This window comes from Crinia signifera, chromosome 2 (assembly GCF_055691185.1).
Source record: "Crinia signifera chromosome 2, ASM5569118v1, whole genome shotgun sequence".
Taxonomy (NCBI): Eukaryota; Metazoa; Chordata; class Amphibia; order Anura; family Myobatrachidae; genus Crinia; species Crinia signifera.
The window spans coordinates 289,828,572-289,850,825 of record NC_139218.1 but is presented as its reverse complement, the minus strand read 5'-3'; the positions used below and the strand labels follow the sequence as shown (position 1 = coordinate 289,850,825).

General features: G+C 39.9%; 1 protein-coding gene across 1 annotated transcript in view; it reads left to right on the top strand.

Annotated features, from left to right (window-relative positions):
* Nucleotides 1-7,178, top strand: part of SLITRK6 (SLIT and NTRK like family member 6) — a 33,512-nt gene extending 26,334 nt beyond the window's left edge. Inside the window, exon 2 of the mRNA XM_083168802.1 lies at nucleotides 2,225-7,178. Coding sequence (XP_083024928.1) covers nucleotides 2,247-4,733 — 2,487 coding nt within the window. The 5' untranslated portion in view covers nucleotides 2,225-2,246 and the 3' untranslated portion in view covers nucleotides 4,734-7,178. The remainder of the gene's footprint in view (nucleotides 1-2,224) is intronic.
* The last annotated feature ends 15,076 nt before the right edge of the window (nucleotides 7,179-22,254 follow it).

The window sequence follows — 22,254 nt, the reverse complement described above, 5'->3', positions numbered from 1 at the left end:
ATGTATCTTAGACATACATTTTTATTATTATTATTATTATTACTACTATTATTATTATTATTATCATATTAGTCTCTGCTGGACTAGTACCGCAGACAATGCAGGTGAACATCATCCATCCACTAGTTTAATAGCACATAGTATCCATGGAACTGGGCATTCACCAGTCTTCAAATATTACTACATAATAGACTAACAAAACGTCACAGATTCAAAATGTATAGACTGTAATAGTGGCTCATACTCCATCACCAAAAACAATATAGCAAACTATTAGATAGATAGATAGCACCTCTGAAGGATTGTCTGTTAGATATAATCCAGCATTTAGTTATGCTAAAGAAGAAAGAAGTTTCAGAGGGCACTAAGAGATTGTTCAACAACTGTGTATTATTTTTTTTAATATAAAATAACATAAAACTTGCCCTTTAAAGCAGGTACAATTCACATAAACATGTTAGTCATAGATATTACAATAGCCTTTGGCAAATTGATAACAGATGTTAATCGGTTGATGTAAGAATACCAACGCGTTTCGTCATTATCATGACTTCCTCAGGGGCAAAGATAAACCAATTGACTATAAATTACTATACAGTGATGTAAGTACAATGTTTAAAGTAGTTGATACATCAAAACATTTTAAAATTAAAACAGAGCAAAAATCATGAGCAGGAACAGGTTAGAGAGGGAGAAAGAGGAGAAAAACCAGCACACATTTCACCATATTAGGAGTACAGTATATTAGGAAACCATTGTGAATGAGTTCTAACCGATAGGTGGTATGATTTATTGACCAGAATGCATACCTAGTCTTTATCTATGGTGTAAATCCAACGTATAAATAGGTGTGGTGTAAAACCAATGTAAATCCAACGTATAATATTTATTGGAACGTTCCGGTGTCCAATAAATATATATGGAATCAACCTATGGTAAGTTATATATAAATCTAAAGTAAGAAAAAGTTCTTACATACTGTTGATGAAAATCCTTCTGGGAGAAAGGTATAATATATGTGTGTGTGTGAATGTGTGTGTGTGTAGTTCCAGTATGGATAACCAGAGAGGGCACTCTCTGGTAAAATTACTCTTTAATTGACAATAGCCAGCATATGATGTCGATGTGTCAACCCCGGAGGGCTGTTTTTAAGACAAGGTCAGCAATGTAGTGTGACACCAAGAGTAACCAGGGTTGAAACATCGACATCATATGCTGACTATTGTCAATTAAAGTTATTTTACCTGCATGCAGTGGTGGGTGCCCTCTCTGGTTATCCATACTGGAACTACACATATATTTGGAATATTTCATATTCTCTAGTGGAGCACCCCCTCGTTATAAGAAAAACTGGATGTGAGTGCGGATTCTTGGACTATTATATATGTGTGTGTGTGTGTGTGTGTGCGTGTGTGTGTATGCCAGTAGAAGTGCTCTCATAATGATCTAGCATCCGGGATGTATATTTTCTTCTATAGTAAGTACTATCCCCCTTGTCATGACAATACATTTCCAACTACCCTAAAAATCTCTCCATCATGACACCACAAGGATTTCATTTTGCATAATAAGCTACTGTACAGTACGGTTGTTTTTTGTGAAACTGTTGCAGATAATTATGGGTGAGGGGTTTGGTGGCATCCTAGTGTCAGATGTCTTAATTTATCCCACAGCTCAAACATTAATGTCAGTTGAGGTGACAATACTGTAAGTCAATTATTTAAGTCACTCATCTTCTAGACAAAAAAAAAGTGATTATAATATTGCTACTGGTTATACCTGCAGCAGGGCTCTCCTACATCCAAATCTGTCTGTTGTTACCCAGTTTGTTTTATCACTGTCTACTATTGTAAAGCGCAACGGAATCTGCTGTGCTATATAAGAAACTGTAAATAAATAAATAAATATTTGGAAGCTGTGATATATTGCACATACTGTAGGACAGTATTCTGATCCATGTAAGCTATTGAATTCTAATATTTATTAGGAACTAATAGAGATCCATGACTTATAGCTAATACAATGACAGAATGTTTTTTAAGCTATGAATTATTCATTTGTAAAATAGCTTGAACAGTTTCTAATTTAAATGTAGTAAGCATTCATAAAGCAATTAAAATATATTGTACAGTTCGTGTTTTTATATTTAAATCTATGTAAGTTTTTATGTTTGATCTATATATTCTAGTTGACTCATTACTAAATTATTCCTTTTATTTTTTAGGAAGAAGCTAGTCTTGGACAACATGAATGCCTTAATTGTCCTGCTATACCTATTTCTTGCTTCATCGAGGAGAACAACATCTGAATTGCTGGGATCATGTACAAATATGTGCTTGTGTGAGGAAAAGGATGGTTCATTATTTGTGAATTGTGAGGAAAGGGGTATAACAAAATTAGCAGAGATAGAGATACCCCCATCTCAGTACTTAGAACTTACTCTCTTGAACAATGGACTATATCAACTACATGTTAATGACTTTTTAGATTTCAGTAATTTAATATCTTTACACCTTGGTTTTAATAATATTGTGGAGATTGAACCAGGAGCATTCAATGATCTCCGCATGCTTAAAAAACTTCATATTAACCACAACTCATTGGAAATTCTAAGAGAAAATACTTTTTGGGGACTGGAGAACCTGGAATTTCTTCAAGCAGACAATAATTTCATCACTACGATTGAAGCAAATACATTTAGTAAACTTAACAGATTGAAAGTTCTTATTCTCAATGATAATGCAATCGATTTCATACCAGCAAATATTTTTCGCTTTGTACCCCTTACTCACTTGGATTTAAGAGGAAATCATTTGCAAACTCTTTCCTATGTTGGATTTTTAGAACACATTGGAAGAATAATAGAACTTCAGTTAGAAGATAATAAATGGGTTTGCAACTGTGATTTGTTACAGATGAAAATCTGGCTGGAGAATATGCCTCAACAATCCACAATAGGTGATGTTGTTTGCTATAACCCACCAGATTTGAAAGGTGCAGTTCTCCGAAAATTAAAAAAAGAAATGTTCTGTATCACAACTCCCAGCAGTGATCTTGAAGAACCTTCAGTGCCGCTGTCATTGTTGGGTACTGCATCTATAAATGATGGTAGAGCACCAACAAAGATAACATCACTTCAAAAAATACCAACCAAGGAAACATTTGTTCTCACCAAAGCAACAACTTTACTTCCAGGATTTTATTGTCCAGTTCCATGCCATTGTTCTAGTTACAGTTTTTCTGGAACATTGATTCACTGCCAAGAGCGGAACATTGAAAGTGTATCGGACCTGGAACCTCCACCTCTAAATCCAAGAAAACTAATTTTGGCAGGAAACATTATTCATAGGATATATAAATCAGATTTTACAGAATATGGAAGCTTAGAAATGCTTCATTTGGGCAACAACCAAATTGAGATAATTGAAGAACAATCCTTCCAAAATTTGACTAAACTACAGAAGTTGTATTTGAATGGAAATCATTTAAGAAGTTTAAACCCTGGCATATTCATTGGATTGACAAATATTGAGTATTTGTACTTGGAATACAATGCAATTATTGAAATTTCATCTGGAACATTTTCTGTGATGCCAAAATTGAAAGTTCTTTATTTAAATAATAACCTTTTAAAAACCTTACCAGAACATATATTTTTAGGAGTTCCATTAACAAAGCTAAATCTTAAAACTAACCAGTTTGTAAATATTCCAATTAAAGCAGTTTTAGAAGAATTGAACTTGGTGACACAACTTGAAATTCAGGATAATCCTTGGGATTGTACATGCAGTATAATTGGACTTAAACACTGGATCCAACTGCATAAAACTGTTGTTGTTGGGGAGATTCTTTGCTACTCTCCCAGAGAGCTGGTAAAAATGGAACTAAGGTCCCTTGACAGTGAAGATTTATGCCCTGAACTAATAAATTATAAAGACTTTGCAACACAACCAAATTTCAACAATCTTACACCAACAATCACAACCACAAATAAAGTTGATTCTATTTTAAAATCACTTTCTGACTACATACCACTGTCTGTTTTAATTCTTGGTCTTCTGATTGTATTAATTACAGCTGTGCTTTGTTCTGCTGGAATTATAGTTCTTGTTTTGCATAGGAGACGCAAACATAAAAAGAAAGAAGAAAATGGACAAATAAGAGAAAACAGTCCTGTTCATATTCAATACAGTATCTATGGTCATAAAACTACGCACCATACAACAGAGAGACCAGGGTCAGCTATATTTGAACAACGAATAACAAATCCTGTTGTTCAGGTTTACCAAACGCCTCCATTTACACCAAAACATTCAGAACATGACCACGAGGAAGACAAGGAGCTCAACAATTCAAAGAAAATGCGTAGAGGACTCATGGAAACAGATAATAATTCATTGCAAGCCACTTCAAACATAAAATTCAAAGATCCATCAACAGAATTTATTTCATTTCAGGATGCAAGTTACCTTTATAAAAATCTAATTGAAAAGGAACAAGAAATTCAACAGCTTGGAATTGCTGAGTATTTGAGAAAAAACATAGCTCATTTGCAGCCAGGTATAGAGGTTCATTATCCTGGGAATCATGAAGAGTTAAAATTGATGGACTCCCTTCTGTATAGTAGGTCAAGGAAGGTTCTGGTTGAACAAACCAAAAATGAATATTTTGAGCTCAAAGCCAATCTTCATTCAGAACCAGACTACTTGGAAGTTTTAGAACAACAGACGTGAGCTACCATTACTCAGTATAAACAGTGAAAAAAACTGAATTGGGAACTCAAACGTATAATATACTGTGGTAATATGAAGTGCCTCACTAAACTGTCTTAATAGTAACCAAGAAAAGCGCACTCATGATCTAGACAAACTCAGGGACATATACATTTGTAAAGTTATGCGTGTAAAAAAAAAAAAGATTGGATTTTATAAAGATGTTGTAAATAAGATGTTGATAAAAAATGGAATTAAAGCATTATTTATATTTTGTAACAAGAAAAAACTAATATAAAAATACTAAAGTAAATTGGAAATTGACTAAATGAATATAATACACTTCCATAATATATGTATGACATCACAAGGTCATTTCAGATAAACTGCAATATGACATCTGTTGGCATAGAGAAAATGTGTTTGTCATAACATATTATCTCCATGTGCTTTATTCAGTACAGTATAATATGTATGGTTGTTCACAAGCGTGCTTGGAGCACTGTGTTACAAATGTCTGATGAAGCCACTTGTTTGCAATAAACATGCTCCATCTAGCTTAGTTGACAGTGTGCCATGGGGGAATTTACCAAAAGGTTTGATATTGGATAATGGCATGTTTGTGACTTACTAACTTTGTGGTCTTAGGAGTAACTTTATAATTTATCAACATCTTTGCAACCTGGTGAGTTATGCATGGACTACTGTATTTCACTTCACAAGTTGCATACAGTGTGTGTGTGTATGTTGTATATATGTATATAGAGTTCCAGTATCATTGAAATCATTATTCATACTGTATTTAAGCTTTTGAAGTGTACAGTTATATAAAAGTTCTAGACAGCTGTAAGTTGCAGATGTTTATAAATAATATGTAATAAGCTCCCAGTGGTAATCAAAAAAATCACTGACAAAACAATATTTAGGGGCAGATTCCATTAGTTATGGGATTTACCCCACTTGGGTAATTTGTCAGCCTGAGCTGTTCAGTTAAGGGTCACTATTCTGCCACTCTGTGTTATGTCCCAGATCAAGAACGGACTTGGGTTGCTTTCCAGCTGAAGCTACTCATGCAAACATTACAGTGGGCGTGGCCACTTTTCATGGGGTTGTACCACAAGTCAGGGGAGCCTTTCCTCATGGGAAGCCCCCATCAATTCTTGCAGACAGACACATCAATTAGAGTGCTGGAAGACTGCTATGTGTGTGGCCAACCCAGCTCTTTGTGTGGTCAAACCGGCCCAACAGATTATCAGCCTTCTGGCATTTGCCAGAAGTGCAAGATGGCTAGTCTGAGCCTGTCAAAAATAGTGCAATTAATGCAGATTTTTTTTGTTCCATCCTCCGGACCTGCAATGGAAAATCTGCACGTAATGGGACGTAATGGGGATTATTCTAGTTCACTCTTTCTGACAAATTCCTTCTTAGATGGACAAAACCATGTTCACTGCAGGTGGGGCAGATGTTACTTGTGTAGAGAGAGTGAGATCTATATTGCAGTGTAAGAATAAAGCAGCCAGTATTTACCCTGAACAGAAACAAAAGAACTCACCCAAATCTAATTCTCTCTGCACATTTTACATCTGCCCCCCTGCAGTGCACATGGTTTTGTCCATCTAAGAAGGATTTTGTCAGAAAGAGTGAATTAGAATAAGGCCCAATGTTTTGAGTAACCCATAGTACAGTGCTTAACATGGAATCTATGGGTTACTGCATGTTACCAATCAGGTTTACTGTGCAGATAAATATACTAATAAAATGAATAGCGGCAGACATTAAACTTGGAACACAACCCATGTGGTAAACAGTGCGATTGAATCTGTCTCTTAAAATAAATAAATAAAAGTCTGTGACTCATTAAAAATGTAAAAATACAACAATAAGGGAGTATTTCTGTTGTAGAGGATCATGTCTACTTAAGGGATTATGTCTAAAACTATTTACACCTACCGTAATTCACCCAATATGAAATTCTCACTGAGAATCATCAGTCAAGTAAATTTACAAATGTTACGAAATATAATCTCTAATAAAATAAAACGTATATAGAAATAAGTGGCAGTGAAACTGGGTATTGACCATAGTGTCAAATCATTTAAGGTTGACATATCTTAGGTCGACCACTGAAGGTCGACCGGGCTTAGGTCAGCACCTGAAATAGGTCAAAAGGGTCGGAAAGTCGGCACAAGCAATAGGTCGACAATGGGAAGATCGACAGTCAAAAGGTCAACGTGAGTTTTCACAATTTTTTGTACTGAATGTCGACATGTACACCATCTAAGTGTACATCATCCCCTTGCATGGCTCTCTGTGCTCTCCATGCTTCAGGCACGATGCCACAATGCACTCAACACACTATTATATTCTCCTATCACGCCATAGTGGATGGTAGGCAGTGGTGTAACAGAAAATTTTGCTCCCCCCCGCCGGGACAATATCGTCGCCCCCCCCCCGTTAAAAGACAAGGACCCCCCCCCCCGGGGAGCTGGCAGGAGGGTCCGTCCGGCGCGGGGGTACCTGTGGTCAGGGACTCGGGAGAGCCTGAAGGTCCTTGCAGCTCTGATAATGAGTTGCCGGGGTCCCTGCAGCGAAGTGGAAATACTGCGCTACCGCCGTGCGGCGGCGCGGGAAGCACTTCTGACTCTGAAAACACTGGGCGCATGCTGATTGGCTGAATCTCAGCCAATCAGTGTGCGGCCGCGGCCAGTGTTTTCAAAGTTAGAAGCGCTTCCCGCGCCGCCGCACGGCAGTAGCGCAGTATTTCCACTTCGCTGCAGGGACCCCGGCAACTCATAATCAGCGCTGCAAGGACCTCCAGGCTCTCCCGAGTCCCTGACCACAGGTACCCCCGCGCCGCACGGACCCCCCTGCCAGCTCCCCGCTGCACCCACAAGTAGTGGGGAGCTGACGAAGAAACAACAGCGCCCGAAGACCCCCGGCGCCTCCCCGCCACCACGGGGGCTGCGGCCATTTAGTTACGCCACTGATGGTAGGGTTTGAAATACCGCTTGTCGGCACACGTCGGCAAAAAAAATGTGAAAAACTTATGTCAAGTTTTTGACTGTCAACCTTCCCTTCATACCCTGTCGACCTAAGCCCTGTTGACCTTCATAGGATCGAGAAATTGACCATATCCCGTGAAACTAATGGATATAAGGATTACAATGTTTTAATTTACCTATAATTTGTCATGATTACACTTCACAGACTTTAAGTATTTATATTTAATACTGATAACAGATGTATCTATTTCCAACACTCCTTTTGTTTTGTACGTGATTTAATGCAGGTACAGTAAATACAGTACATTTGTAAATACTAAGTGTGAAATGTAATAGGGTGAGAGAATCAGAAAGTGAGAGATTTGGTAAGAAATCTCCAGTTTTTAAAGCGGCAATCATTTACACTACAAAATCAAACTGGCTTTGCAGGGTAAAAAAATACCTGGAGATTTCTTACCAAGTCTCTCACTTTCTGATTCTCTCACCCTATTACATTTCACCCAATACTGTATGTCTGTTTCAACTAAAAAATGTTACAGATATGTGGTCACGTTAGTCTCTCAATGTGAATATTCAGTTTTCAGAATATTTATATTGTCATGTTAAAGTACAGTTTTGTTTGTAGATTCACCTACTACTTAATGATGTCACAAAACAGCAGAATTGTAATGATTTGTAATGTAATGCACTAAAGCTTTATTTTACAACAGATCTTAAAGTTAGCTAGGTTTGTGTAAACTATTTATTGTGTTTTATATATAATTGTCTCACATACAATCTGTGCTTTGAGTGCCTTTAAGAAAATTCAAATAAATCAGCTCAAAGGAAATGTGCCATTAATAGTCATTAATGCTGTTTAAAAGGGAATTTAAATGAAAAAAAAAAGGTTTATTTTAGGAACGCTATACAACTAAGATTACTTCACTACATTACTGATGAGCAGGTGTCATCATTAATATATTTTCAATCCTTACATCTGGTACTTAATAAGTATACTGTATCAAACTACTGTAATCTGAAAAAAAAAACACAAAAACATGCAATCAATCCTCAATCCTGTGAGATAACCTCATTGCATGTGACAATATACAGTATGTCTAAATTTTATTTATACGCCTTGATGTCGTGATGCAGCATAACAAACCATCACTGTTATTGGTCCCCTTTAATCACTTTGTGCCTTCCAAACACCTAATACTGTAGGATCCAGGAGGTATGCTATGACTACATAGGAAAGCCTGGACTGAGTTCTTGTTGGTCATTGGGCACAGGAGATTTGCGATCCCACATCATCGCTGTGAAAGCTGTTCATCTGCTGGTTATACCAGCAGATGAGCGGCGTTGAGGATGTGCTCTGTGCTATGCAACGCCATCCTTCCCCCCTCCGGCGGGCAAGGGGAAAGCCGCTCAGTGCGTATGCACTGAGCGGCTTTCCCTGCAGCGGTGATTGACATCATTGCTGTCCATACACGCTGGGCAAAGTCGCCCAGTGTGTATGAAGCTTTACAGTAGGACAAAAAACTGCCCCTGAAGGTGAAAGTGCAAGTGGGTTACAGCATTCCAACATAGACTAGTTAAAGATAAAAGGGAAATATATGGATGAGATCTTGCCCAGGGTAATTGGTGTGTTTAAAGCAGAAGGGCAAGCGCACTTTCTCCTATTTGCAGCAAAACACACAACAGTATCAAAAGCCAAAAGTGTAGTAGTTACTGTGTGAAAATTAACCACAATTTTATAAACTAAATGGAGAAAGTACAATAATTATTTTACACATATCATTGGGTATGATGGGCCACATTTATGTACTATATATTATTATAAGATACTGTATACTGTACTGTACATGGAATTGGCTCAGACAGTTATAAGGTGTTCATTGTGGACTTTTACACACAGGTCTCCTAATAGTAAAAAATTAGGTGGATTTCATACATACATTAGACCAGGCATGTCCAAAGTCAGGCCCGGGGGCCAATTGCGGCCCGTGCTGTCATTTAAAGCGGCCTGCAGCCTCTGAAAGCGGGCAGAGCATCACATGTGTGAAGCACAACACAGGACACTAAAGGTGGGGCCCTGGCGAGCGTGCCTTTACCTTGCTGTCTGCTGCAGTGAGGAGGTGCTGGCCGCCACAGTCATATGTGTTTGGCGTCCTACCCCTGCTTCTGCAATCGTATATCACCCTACTCCACATTTACAGTGACAGCAGTGTTTGGGGAGGGGGGCAGCAAGGGGGAAGCTTGCTCCCATAACATGCAGAGCGGAGGAGAGCAGCAGCGTGAACCCAAGCATCTCCTGTCCTTGCAGTGCCTGCTTTGCCTCTCCTTCCTCTGGCTCACACAAGGGGCTGGGAAACATACAGGGCAGAGTGGGGGACATATAGTGAAGGAGGATCAGACTGGGGGACATACAGTGAATGGAGGCAGTGATGGCCAAGGGGGAGCAGGGGCAGGCTGGGGGACATACAGTGAATGGGGGAAGAGTGGGGTACATAGTTAATGGGGGTCATACAGTGAATGATAGTCATACAGTTAAGGAGGGTCAAGCTTGGGGACATACAATGAATGGAGGCACTGATGGACATTAAGAGAAGGGGGGCAGGCTGGGGGACAGAGTGAATGGGTGCAGAGTGGGAAACATACAGTGAATGGGGGACATACAGTGAAGGAGGGGCAGGCTGGGGTACATACAGTGAATGGGGCAGGCTGGGGGAAATACAGTGAAGGGGCAGGCTGGGGGACATACAGTGAATGGGGGCATAGAGTGGGGAACATACAGTGAATGGGGGACATACAGTGAAGGAGGGGCAGGCTGGGGTACATACAGTGAATGGGGCAGGCTGGGGGAAATACAGTGAAGGGGCAGGCTGGGGGACATACAGTGAATGGGGGCATAGAGTGGGGGACCATTCTGATTGGTTTAATGATTCAAAGAATGTCAGGCTGAATGGCCGGCCCCCACACATTTACACTTCACCAAATCTGGCACTCGTCGCAAAAAGTTTGGACACCCCTGCATTAGACCATGGGTCTACAAACTGCGGCCCTCCAGATGTTGTGAAACTACATGTTCCAACATGCATTGCCTCATTCTTTCCTATAAGAGCATGCCAAAACTGTCAGGGCATGCTGGGACATGTAGTTCCAAAACATCTGGAGGGCCACAGTTTGAAGACCCATGCATTAGACAAACATAAAGTGGAATTGATTAAAAGCAAGGGGAGCTACAATGGACTATATCAGAACGCATACACGAGACACAGTTGGTGATGGTGGCATGATTAGATGTGATTTTAGTGCCTGAAGATAGAAATAATATGGGACTGATAATATGTGAGAAAGGTATAAGGTTGTTCAATTGAAGGTGGGATTGTACGGGTATTTTGGTGGAATCCCTGGACATGGTGGTGGTCCGAAATGGGTTTCCTATCATACCAGTTGCAATTACCACCAGAACTTAAGGTCAGATTGTCTTTTGGGTTGGACATAGCAGATGTGACCCCTGAGTGCCAATTATTGCACATGTCATTTCCTGTTTATACAGTATGAGGATGCAGAAACCAGATGACTTATCTGTTTAAGTCAATGATCTACAAGCTAGCATGTGTAGCTAGTATGCTTCATTTGGTTGATGTTACAGTATAGTTGTGATTTATTAAACTTACTGTGAAAATAAAGATTTGTAGTGGAAGCACACATTGACTCTGGATTTGATCACACTGCTGTGTAAGCGGCACTGCTACTATGGGCATTATGTGTAAGTGGTTCTGATACCATGGGCATTGTGTGTAAGCAGTGCTGCTTCTGGAGGTATTATGCGTGAGCAAAGCTTCTACTGTAGGTATTACTTATACAAGCGACGCTACTACTGCGGGCATTATGTGTATAAGTGCCTCTACTACTGGGGGCATTATACAACCTTTTTTTTCATTATGTGCCTTTGTAAGGTATGGGAAAAAGTTTGGTTTTGCAAGTGGATGCTAAGCACTCTAGCACCTGACCAATATACAGGAGTTATACAAAAATTTAAAAACACCTTGGAAAATAGTTATTTTATTTGTTAATAAGATGTAGGACCGCCTCTGGCAAGAAAACCTGAATTCTCCTTGGAATGGACAAAGATAAGTCCTAGATGGTTGACAATGGAATCATAAACTTTTCTTCCTACAAAACTTGTTCAAGTTCCTGGAGTGATGTTGAGGTGGATAACATGACTGAAATGTGTTCTCCAAAACTGACCACTGGGGCTCTATGATATTGAGGTTCATTGACTGAGGTGTCCAGGGGAAATGAAACACCTCACCTGAATGCTCAAAAGAACATGTTTTGTTCCTGATCATCTTTGTACCAATCATCACATGCCGGAAACAATGTCTGCACCATTGGATGGACATGGTGGGCTAAAGACTTTTCCTACAGATGTTGCCACACTTATCATGGCTGCATCGCTCTGTGGGTGTGATGTAAATGGTGCAGGGTGCCTTATAATCACACATGTGACCCATTATAAATCTATCGGCTGCCAGCCCTGCGTAGCCTGTCAACCTCATTTGCACATGCAACTAGGTGCGCAAAATGGGCACCTGCAGCTGCGATGTAGCCACAGTGAGTGTTGCTACCTCTTTTAGTCCTTGGTGTGACTAAATCATGCATGGGGATAATGGAGCCATCATATTTCGGGCCCAAATTATCGCAGACCCCACCACAATGCTTCACTCTTGGCAACAGTTAATGCGGATCTTAAGCTTGGCTCCTTGTTCTTCTCATGTAAACTCATCCTGTGCTTGGAAACATGGTGCAGGATAATTCATCCAACCAGATGACAGTCTGAATTTGCCGAGCAGTCAAAGAGTGTTTACACCACTTACTCCGCTTTCTGGCATTCGTCAATTGTACCAGTAGTTTGGCAACTGCAGCTCGCCCATGAATACTTGTGGAGTTGCCTTCTCACTGTTCTTGTAAACGCTGGGTGTGGAACACGGGGATTTAGTGCAGCAGTTTTTTTCTAGACCCTTGTAAATATGTGATGGCCTTTCTTATAAAAACAAAACAACAACAAAAATGTTGGCGTTCTGTTTTTGCAACATGTTTGCAGAAGTAAATTATTCATTTTAAAAAAGACAAACCTTTCTAAATAATTGAGCATTTATCATTGCACAATCAGTCAGAAAAATAGTGCACCTATAGAAATGTAACACAATGCTTACCAGCTGTTTCTGTTCAACAAAAAGCTGACAATGTTAATGGAAAACATTGGGAAAACAAAATCCCCAGGGCGTAAGATTAGGATCTGCAGGTATCTTTTACATTGTCTACTAACTGTGTTTAACTAGATATCACTTTTCATTAACATGAGTATTCTCATGTGTGAATAAGTGCATGCACAGTGAGAAAACAGCAGTCCCTGATGTACACACGCCGGGGACCGAATGAATCAGAATGACCCCCTACATTTTAAAAATGACAGGTATGAGCTCATTGGTTTGTACTTTATCTTTCACAAATGTTATCTCTCTGTAAGCTTTAATAAATACCCCATTTAAGGGTAAATTTACTAAGATGTGAATTCTATTTAAGAAGGGTGGTTTCCCTTAGCAACCAATCAGATTCTGCTTATTTATTTAGCACATTCTAGAAGATAACAGATAGAATTTGATTGAGCAACATCACATCTTCAATAGAACTCCCATCTTAATAAATATACCCCCTTAGTGTCTATTACTGCACTGATGTAACAGAACTCTGAATTGTCCTACTGTATGTTCAACACATAACTCCACACAATTCCATTTTTGGTCTTAATAGTTTAGGATTAGTGACATTTTTAATAACGACATTTTACTCTCTCCTTGCAATGTAATGTGTTTTTATTGGTTTATGTTGTAGAGGAAAAAAATACATGAGGGTTTAGATATTTGGTATAAATACAATATTTCCAGAAAACATGCTTTTCGAGACGGGATGTCAGAAAGAAGTGTACACTGGAGTATGTAATGAAATTACTAAAACTGTGATTGGAGGAGGTCATTTCCTTAATACAGACCTGGCCAAAGGTGCTGTTGAAGAAGGGTTAGAAGAAGATGAAGTGTTGAAGTACTAAACAGCTCCTAAATGTCATTTTATAGGTTGTGTTGGAGAAATGACAGGAATAGTACTCTGATCTTCAAAAATACTAATGAAAAGGTCACAACGTCTAGTCAGTGATAAATAAATAAAGGAATTTATATTTTTGCTTGCATAACAAATCTGACAGATAAAAACAAGACTAAACAATTATTGCCATCTCAGGTCTCAGCAAGAAGAAGTACATATATCATTTTACAATTACACATTGCGTAAGAAACATTTGCAATAGCACTCTTACATAATACAGCCTTGTAAACAAAGGAAAACGTGTACATAAAACTACCAACATATTCATAAAAAACTGAAAAACATTCTTTACCTTAGTAACATATTTTTGTTCAGTCAAAAGTGTTAGAAAGAAAGAGTTTCCATGCCTCAGGTAATTTCACATTTTACTCATACCATTTTTGGGTGTGTCTATAAAAATTAAAATTCATTTTGTACAGAACATAATTTAACATGAATAATTAACAGAACTATTCAACCTGCCAAAACCAGTCATAACACAACCGGTTATGCTTTTTATTGTATAGAAATTACTGTCTTTAACTAAGGTGCCATTGGTTTTCCCATGTTTGTTGTAAGACAGTAACAGTTGTTGTATCAACATTGGACCTTATCCAGGTGTCCATGCAATGTCAGTGCAGGAGTCAAAGCCACACTGTGCAAACACAGCAATTGAATAGCAATTCTAGATGCACAGGGTATATCTTTGGAAACTGAGGGCCTAATTCGTGTTTGTACAGTAAGTAATGCAATAAACAAGCCACTCGACAAAACTATGCTGGTGTGGCGGATGTAACCAGTGCAGAGAGATTTAGATTTTAGTGGGTTGTGTTCAACTCTAAATCTAAATTGCAGTGTAAAAATAAAGGTGTCTAACATTTGTGGCCTACATGAGAAAAGAGCTATTTACCTTGCACAGGAAAAAATTAAAAGTATTTTCTCCCCTTTTATTTCAATATGGCTTGTTCCAGACACAAAGGGTAACATTTAATAGAGGTCGATTTGTGTTTTTTGCGATATTTTCGCCACAAAATGGCGTTACGGCATTTTTCCCAAATCATCCATTTAATATGGTGCGAAACGGCCCCTATTTCTTTTTTTTTTTTGCGATAAATTGCACTTTCAAAAAAGTGCGCAAAAAAAAAATCGCATTTGTATCGCATCCAGATGTTTTCGCACAGAAAAGTATACAAAACACATATTTAATGGGATGCGTAAACTGAAATGGCACTTTTGAGGTGTCTATAAATCGCACTTTTTCAGACCAGGGTCTGATGTGCGAATAGGTCAGAGACATGCACAGATCATTGTGATCTGTGCATGTTTCTGGTGTTAAAATAGAGTTTAAAAAAAAAAGTGAAATAAACGGCATGGGGTCCCCCCTCCTGAGCATAACCAGCCCCGGGCTCAAAGAGCCGGTCCTGATTTCATAAAATCATGGGGTAAAACAGTTAGGGGTCCCCTGGATTTTATAAGACCAGCACCAGGTTAAAGGGCCGGTCCTGGTTCCCAAAATACGTGGGACAAAATGTCTAGGGGTCCCCCGTATTTCAAGAACCAGCACCGGGCCCAACCAGCCAGCAGGGTAATGTCACAGCTGGGGGGAAACATTTTATACAAGTCCCCCCGGCCAAAGCATTTATCCCCCTGACCGGTCAGCATGGGAAGGGATCCTGGGGGAGTGGGGACCCCCCTTCCAGAACTTACCTGCCCATGCTGAAGCCCGGGGCTGTCCCCTAATTTTGTGTAAAAAAATAGATGTGGCATTACCCTGCTGGTTGGTTGGGCCCGGTGCTTGTTCTTGAAATACGGGGGACCCCCAGTCATTTTGTCCCCCGTATTTTGGGAACCAGGACCGGCCCTTGAGCCTGGTGCTGGTTTTATAAAATCCAGGGGACCCCTATTTGTTTTTCCCCGTGATTTTATGGAACCAGGATCAGCTCTATGAGCCCGGGGCTGGTTATGCTCAGGAGGGGGGACCTCACGCCGTTTTTTTGGCGGTTTTTTTTTTTTAACCCAAAATCACAAGTTTTGAAATGTGCACATTTTCATGACTGAAAATGCGCACATTTCCATGACTGAAAATGCGCACATTTCCATGACTTAAAATCGCCACAAATCGCACCATATGGCAATTTTTCCCCGGGAATTTGCATTTCATTAAATATGTGGATTACAAGGGAAAAATGCAAAAAAAGTGCGATGTGCGTGATATGGTGAGATTTAAAAAATTGCGAAAAACTCTCATTTTATTAAATGTCACCCAAAGTTACAGTACTTTTTTTGCTTAACTTACATGAATCAGTCCCAGAGTGACAGATAGTTGGTGATTGGTGGAGTGGCTAGAAAAATGCAAATGTTTCAGGAGCATTTTCTGGGAGTACCATACTCAGCCATTGCAAATATTAACAGAGCAGGAAAGGTTCTTAGGTAAAACATTCATTCTGAGACAGCATGGGGGTTCCTGATGAACGTGTGATATTTCTGAAGTTTCATTTTATGAGCATATGTGGTCGATGGGGGATGCTGGCATCTCTGATGTGAGTGAGACATTAGCATATTTTAGCAAGTCTGCTGTAAAATAAATCCCCAGTGATCATGCACCTCTAAGTCTGGCCCATTGCTACTTGTTTTATGATTGAAGTGTTGATGATAATTGCAAAAATGTTAAACAGTTATGTCCTTACACCTTTAGCAGTGTCACGCCATTGTCTTTTTATAATTGTACCTGCCCTTCTATAGGACAACACATTGATTTCCAGGCAAATATGGTATAGTCTATGGGGTGTAAAGGTTTGCTCAGGCTGATGGAGCAAGACATCTCAAGGACATTACCTCATAACTATGGATTAGGTAAAAGACAGATTCAGTTTTATGTGATAGTTTTATTTTAATGATATTAAGGGGTGGAGAAGACACATTTATAGCAGTGATTTATGCTTCGTGCGAGACCACAAAGAAGGTTACAAAAATGATTTGTAACCTTCAGGATGTTTGAAGATTCTTGAGCTGGAGATACTTATAATCGGACACATTTTCTCATTTCAGCTGGAACATTTAGGTCTATGCCTAGGAAATGGTCAAACACAAAAACCAAGCAGTATTTTAGAAGACACTTGATAGCTGAAATAATAGAAAAAGATAGTCCTAAACTGGTAGTTAGTTGGTGTTTGATGTGATATTTTTACTGCTGCGGCCTGGTTAATTTCCAGAGCATCTGCCAACTTCCTGTTGCCAACTATGAACAGATTGATTTAATAGTTTAGAGAAAGTTCTTATTTTAACTTTTTATATGAATAATGTTCATTTCGCAGATAGACAGAACATTTCATTATTATTTTTTTGCAGGAGTTGCGGCACTCAGATGTAGAACAATAAATAAATACGCTGCACATGCAAAAGTTTTTCAACGTTTCAATCGTGTTAGGATTTTCGTCAGGAATATATATATATATATATATATATATATATATAGAATCCAATAAAGGAGGCACACGGATGGAGATATTCAAACAACGGCTGTATTAGGGCATAGCAACAATCGAGCGCTTTCGGGGAAGCATCCCTGTCATCAGGATAGCTGCCCTTACACCAAGAAAGTGGATAACCTGGTGTAAGGGCAGCTATCCTGATGACGGGGATGCTTCCCAGAAAGCGCTCGATTGTTGCTATGCCCTAATACAGCCGTTGTTTGAATATCTCCATCCGTGTGCCTCCTTTATTGGATTCTGTATTGTGTGTACTGGAGTGCACCGGACCGTTGCACGTGAGATTGGGAGTGCCGGCATAAAAGTACATATATATATATGAGAAAAAGATGTAGATGGCGCTGTAGGAATTCCCACCACCTTATTGTGTGCTCAAGTTTCAAGCAGATAGGTAGAGTAATAATTCAATCACATTTATTAAAAATACAAATGTATGACATTTACAAATTCATATTCTTGTGAACCGCAAGGAAACGACCCGACGCGTTTCGTCTCCAAAGAGACTTCCTCAGGGGTACACGGTAGAATGCGGTATGTTGAAAAAACAATCTTTTAAAATTCTTTGTAAGAATCAAACAGAGTTCGGAAAGGACTTTGTAAAATTCCAATGTAGACAGGCCTTCAATAAGGGCCCTTTTGGCAGAATAGGGCGCTGGAAAAAAGGGGGAGGAGTGTACCAGAATTTGGTGAACACAACTGAACTCTCCTGCACCTTTCCTTTAACAAGAATATGAATTTGTAAATGTCATACATTTGTATTTTTAATAAATGTGATTGAATTATTACTCTACCTATCTGCTTGAAACTTGAGCACACAATAAGGTGGTGGGAATTCCTACAGCGCCCTCTACATCTTTTTCTCGTGTCTTGTCCCTCATCTCCCACTAACAGGGGGGATTTTGTAGAGGTTGGCCGCTATCTAGTATTGGAAGCGCATTCAGGGTCAAACCCCCACGTGTATATATATATATATATATATATATATATATATATTTGTTAGCGAGTTCCTTGCAGATTTGGTAACGAGTTCCTTGTTAGGTGGATCAGTGCATGGAACTCCAGGATTTGTGCAAAGAAAACAATTTTCTTAGCACAAACCCTGGAATGCTGTGCAGTGATTCAGCTAGAAAGGGATTCACTACCAAATCTATATCTGCACTGTTTGCAAGGGCACCAGGTCTGTACCTTACAGTTTAACAGAGTGCCAGGTCGTTGACTCTCTCTCTCTCTCTCTTTCTCTCTCTCTCTCTATATATATATATATATATATATGTGTCTGTCTTTGATGTGGTCATGAGTAAGGCCACGTTCTGTGGCCGAAACGTTGACCTGACATGTTTGTCTTTTTGTGCGTCCTGCTGATGAAGTTGTGAAGTTATTTATATATATATATATACAGCAGTTGTGTAGCCCGGCACTCATGCCAACAGGAGAGGTGGCGATGTTAACTTGCCCGGGTGCCCGCACAGAGAAACATGGGAATCTCAGATATAAACAATGAAGTAGAACGTCACTCCGGGGCTTGCAGATAACAAAAGTTTTAATTCAGCGTTATGTCAACGCGTTTCGGGTATAACCCGTCGTCAGGACATTAACAAGTGAAATGAAAACAGTGCATTAAGTACATACCAGCATGTGGGTGTTCCCCCTCCGTCCGGCGGTCCTCCATTCCGGTCATCGCTCTAACTTCCGGATTGTAGCCCGGAAGTGACGCTACTCCGGCGGTGGAACGCATACCAGCGGCCGGGGGGACACTGTAATACAAACAAATCAAACTTTATTGGTGCTTAACAGTATCATACAGCGCTTATCTAATAGCTGTGGAAGACAGCATTAACACTGTACCGTGTACGTGTGTGTAACCTAAAACACAATAAAGGGACCTTGTGTTAGCATAAATTTATAAACCAACTTAGCTAATGGTCATTCGTGCACTTATTAGTTATTAAGACTCAGTGAATATATAAGCCTCTGTGCTCTACCTCGTTATACTAGTGAGTAAGTATATGCACAGTGGGAGAATAGTGTTTTCCTATGAATGACCAAGATATTATTAAACTGGGCTATAAGATAGTGAATATAATATAGAATGAAAAAAGTAAGACAGGTAATAGAATATACAGGAAAAATAATAAAAAGTGAAAAAGTATATAAAGAGGCCATCTTAGACACCTATATCATAGGGTGAGATTAGATAGTAACCAGTATCGGTGGGACTAGGTCCTACCCGTCCCTGATTTAGTGGGATACATAGAGTGTAGAGTGCCTATGAGAGACAAAACGAATATATAGATATACCTAGTAGAGAAAACCAAAAGTGTGACATATCAGTGCATGTAAAAAATGGAAACGCTGGATATTAAGCAACAGACAACCAGAATTATATTGGAGAGTAACAATTAATTTATAAGAAACAGCTATAATTGATGGCTTCGTTCAAGCCCATGGGGTTGATGGTTTGCAATTTGAAAATCCATTCACACTCACGTCTTAGTAACAATTTGTCCCTATCCCCCCCTCTCACTAAAGGTGGGATGTGGTCTATCATGCTGTATTTAAGACCTGCCAAACTGTGACGTGCATGTGCGAAGTGGCGGGCCACCGCCTGTTCGCTGTTCCCTGTCAAAAGGGCAGCTTTAATGGCCGCCCTATGTTGGGCCATCCTCTCTTTAAATTGTCTTGCTGTCTTGCCCACGTAGTTTAACCCACATGGACAAGACAGCAAGTAAACAACATAGCGTGAGCTGCATGTCAGCGGGAATTTGATTTTAAAGATGGTGCCCTCATGCGGATGTGTGAATTGATCCCCTGTGGTTAAATATCCACAGGTGGCACATCCCGTGCACCTGTAGCACCCCGGTTTTCTAGTTAGAAAATGCTCTGTTTGTTTATTGGGTTTACCACTAATATCCATCTTTACTACCAGGTCCCGGATGTTTGGGCCCCTTTTATAACTCGGCATGAGTTTAGAGAGATGTAAACTTTTAAGTTCGGGGTCTGTATTAATAATGGGCCATAGGGATTTAACCCTATTGACCAGCTCGGGAGTTTGTGTGGAATATTGGGTAACCCACGTAGTGGTTTTGATGTTCTTCGAATTGGGCATTCTATTTTGCAATAGTTCTTGCCGGGATTTGTTGCATGCTTTAGCTCTGGCCTGTTCAAGTTCTTTTTTCGGGTACCCTCTCTGTTCAAATCTAGTGATCATCTCTAACAGTTGTTTATTGCGAGTGTCGATGTTGTTATTAATTCGGCAAACTCGCAGGAACTGGGAGTAGGGAAGCCCAGCTTTAGTATGGATGGGATGGAAGCTATTATAATGCAGTACATTATTTCTGTCAGTGGGTTTGGCATATAGCTGGGTAGAGATTTTATTTTGTTCGATCCGTATTTGTACATCAAGAAAATTGATAACCTTAGTGTCCAATATGTAAGTCAACTTCACTGGACTGGATGATGCATTGTGTGCGTCAAGCAGATCAACGAGGGTCTCCCTCGTGCCGGACCAGAATATTAGTATGTCATCGATGTATCGGAGATAAAGATCGATACATCGATGAATCTCCGGGTCCGCAAAAAAGATTTGCTTTTCAACCTGATACATGTACGAGTTGGCATAGACCGGAGCTGCCGCAGAGCCCATAGCACAACCTTTGCTTTGGTTATAATATTTTTTATCATGCATGAAGTAGTTATGGGTCAGTGTATACCTTAGGATATCAATAAAAAAATCAATATCAGGACCCTTGTAATAGATGTTGTCTGTAATCAAGCATCTGACCGCCTCTAAACCCGCTTGATGCGGGATGCATGTGTATAAACTATTAACATCAATGCATGCCATTATGAGGCCCTCTTTCACCTGTGCAAAGGTCTCAAGTTTCTGCAACAGGTTAGTTGTGTCCTTAAGGTATGTCTTTGTATTTTGTATACATGCCTGTAGATGGAAGTCTATCATGACTGCCAAAGGCTCGCACAGAGACCCCCTGGCCGAGATGATAGGTCTACCAGGAGGCCTCTGTGCGTCCTTATGAATCTTCGGCAATGTATAAAATAATGGGACTTGGGGAGTCGTCTTAAGTAGACGAGTCTTCGTATCCTTGGTGATGACCTGAGTGTCCACAGCATTCTTGAGGATGATATTGAGTTCCTCCAAATATTGCGAAGTGGGATCTCTCGGGAGAGACAGATAGGTGCTAGTATCCGATAATTGTCTATCGCATTCAGCTCGATAATCTGCAATATCCTGGATGACGATAGATCCCCCCTTATCTGCTCCCCTTATAGTGATGTCATCTCTGGCCCCAAGTTGTTTCAAAGCCAGCCTTTCTCTGTTAGTAAGGTTGGAGTAAGTCCTTCTTTCGGTCTTAATGCCTGGGTTGTCCATCATCCGAGAAAAAGACTTGATAGAGGAGTTAAAGGTCTGTGGATCAAAAGTACTAGTTGTTTTTATCTTTTCTGGCAACATGGCCGGAATAGTGGGTGTGATAGTGATCTTCGGTGGTTGTTTATCAAAAAACTCGCGTAAGCGCAGTTTCCTTTGAAACTTGTAATTATCAACCTTTTGTTTAAAGGGGTCATGTTTAGTGGTGGGCGTGAAACTCAACCCTTTACTGAGGACCATGATTTCTGTCTCAGTGAGGGGGGTCTGGGAGAGGTTGAAAATGGGGCTTAGCGTCCCCTCTGGGACCTGTAACGATTGCCCCCTCTTGTTTTGGCCCCCACGTCTGGTCCTTTTGGGGTGCCTCTTCCGCTCGGATTGGGAATCTGTACCCTCGAGCGGGTATCCACGCCTAAAGGGAGGACTGGTCTTCTATTCCTCCTTTTAACCACTATCGGATTTTCGCCGTCACTTGCTGAGGTGCTAGTGTGTCCATCATCTGGGATCTCCTGGCGTCTGTCCCTTCGGTGTTTAGATCCACC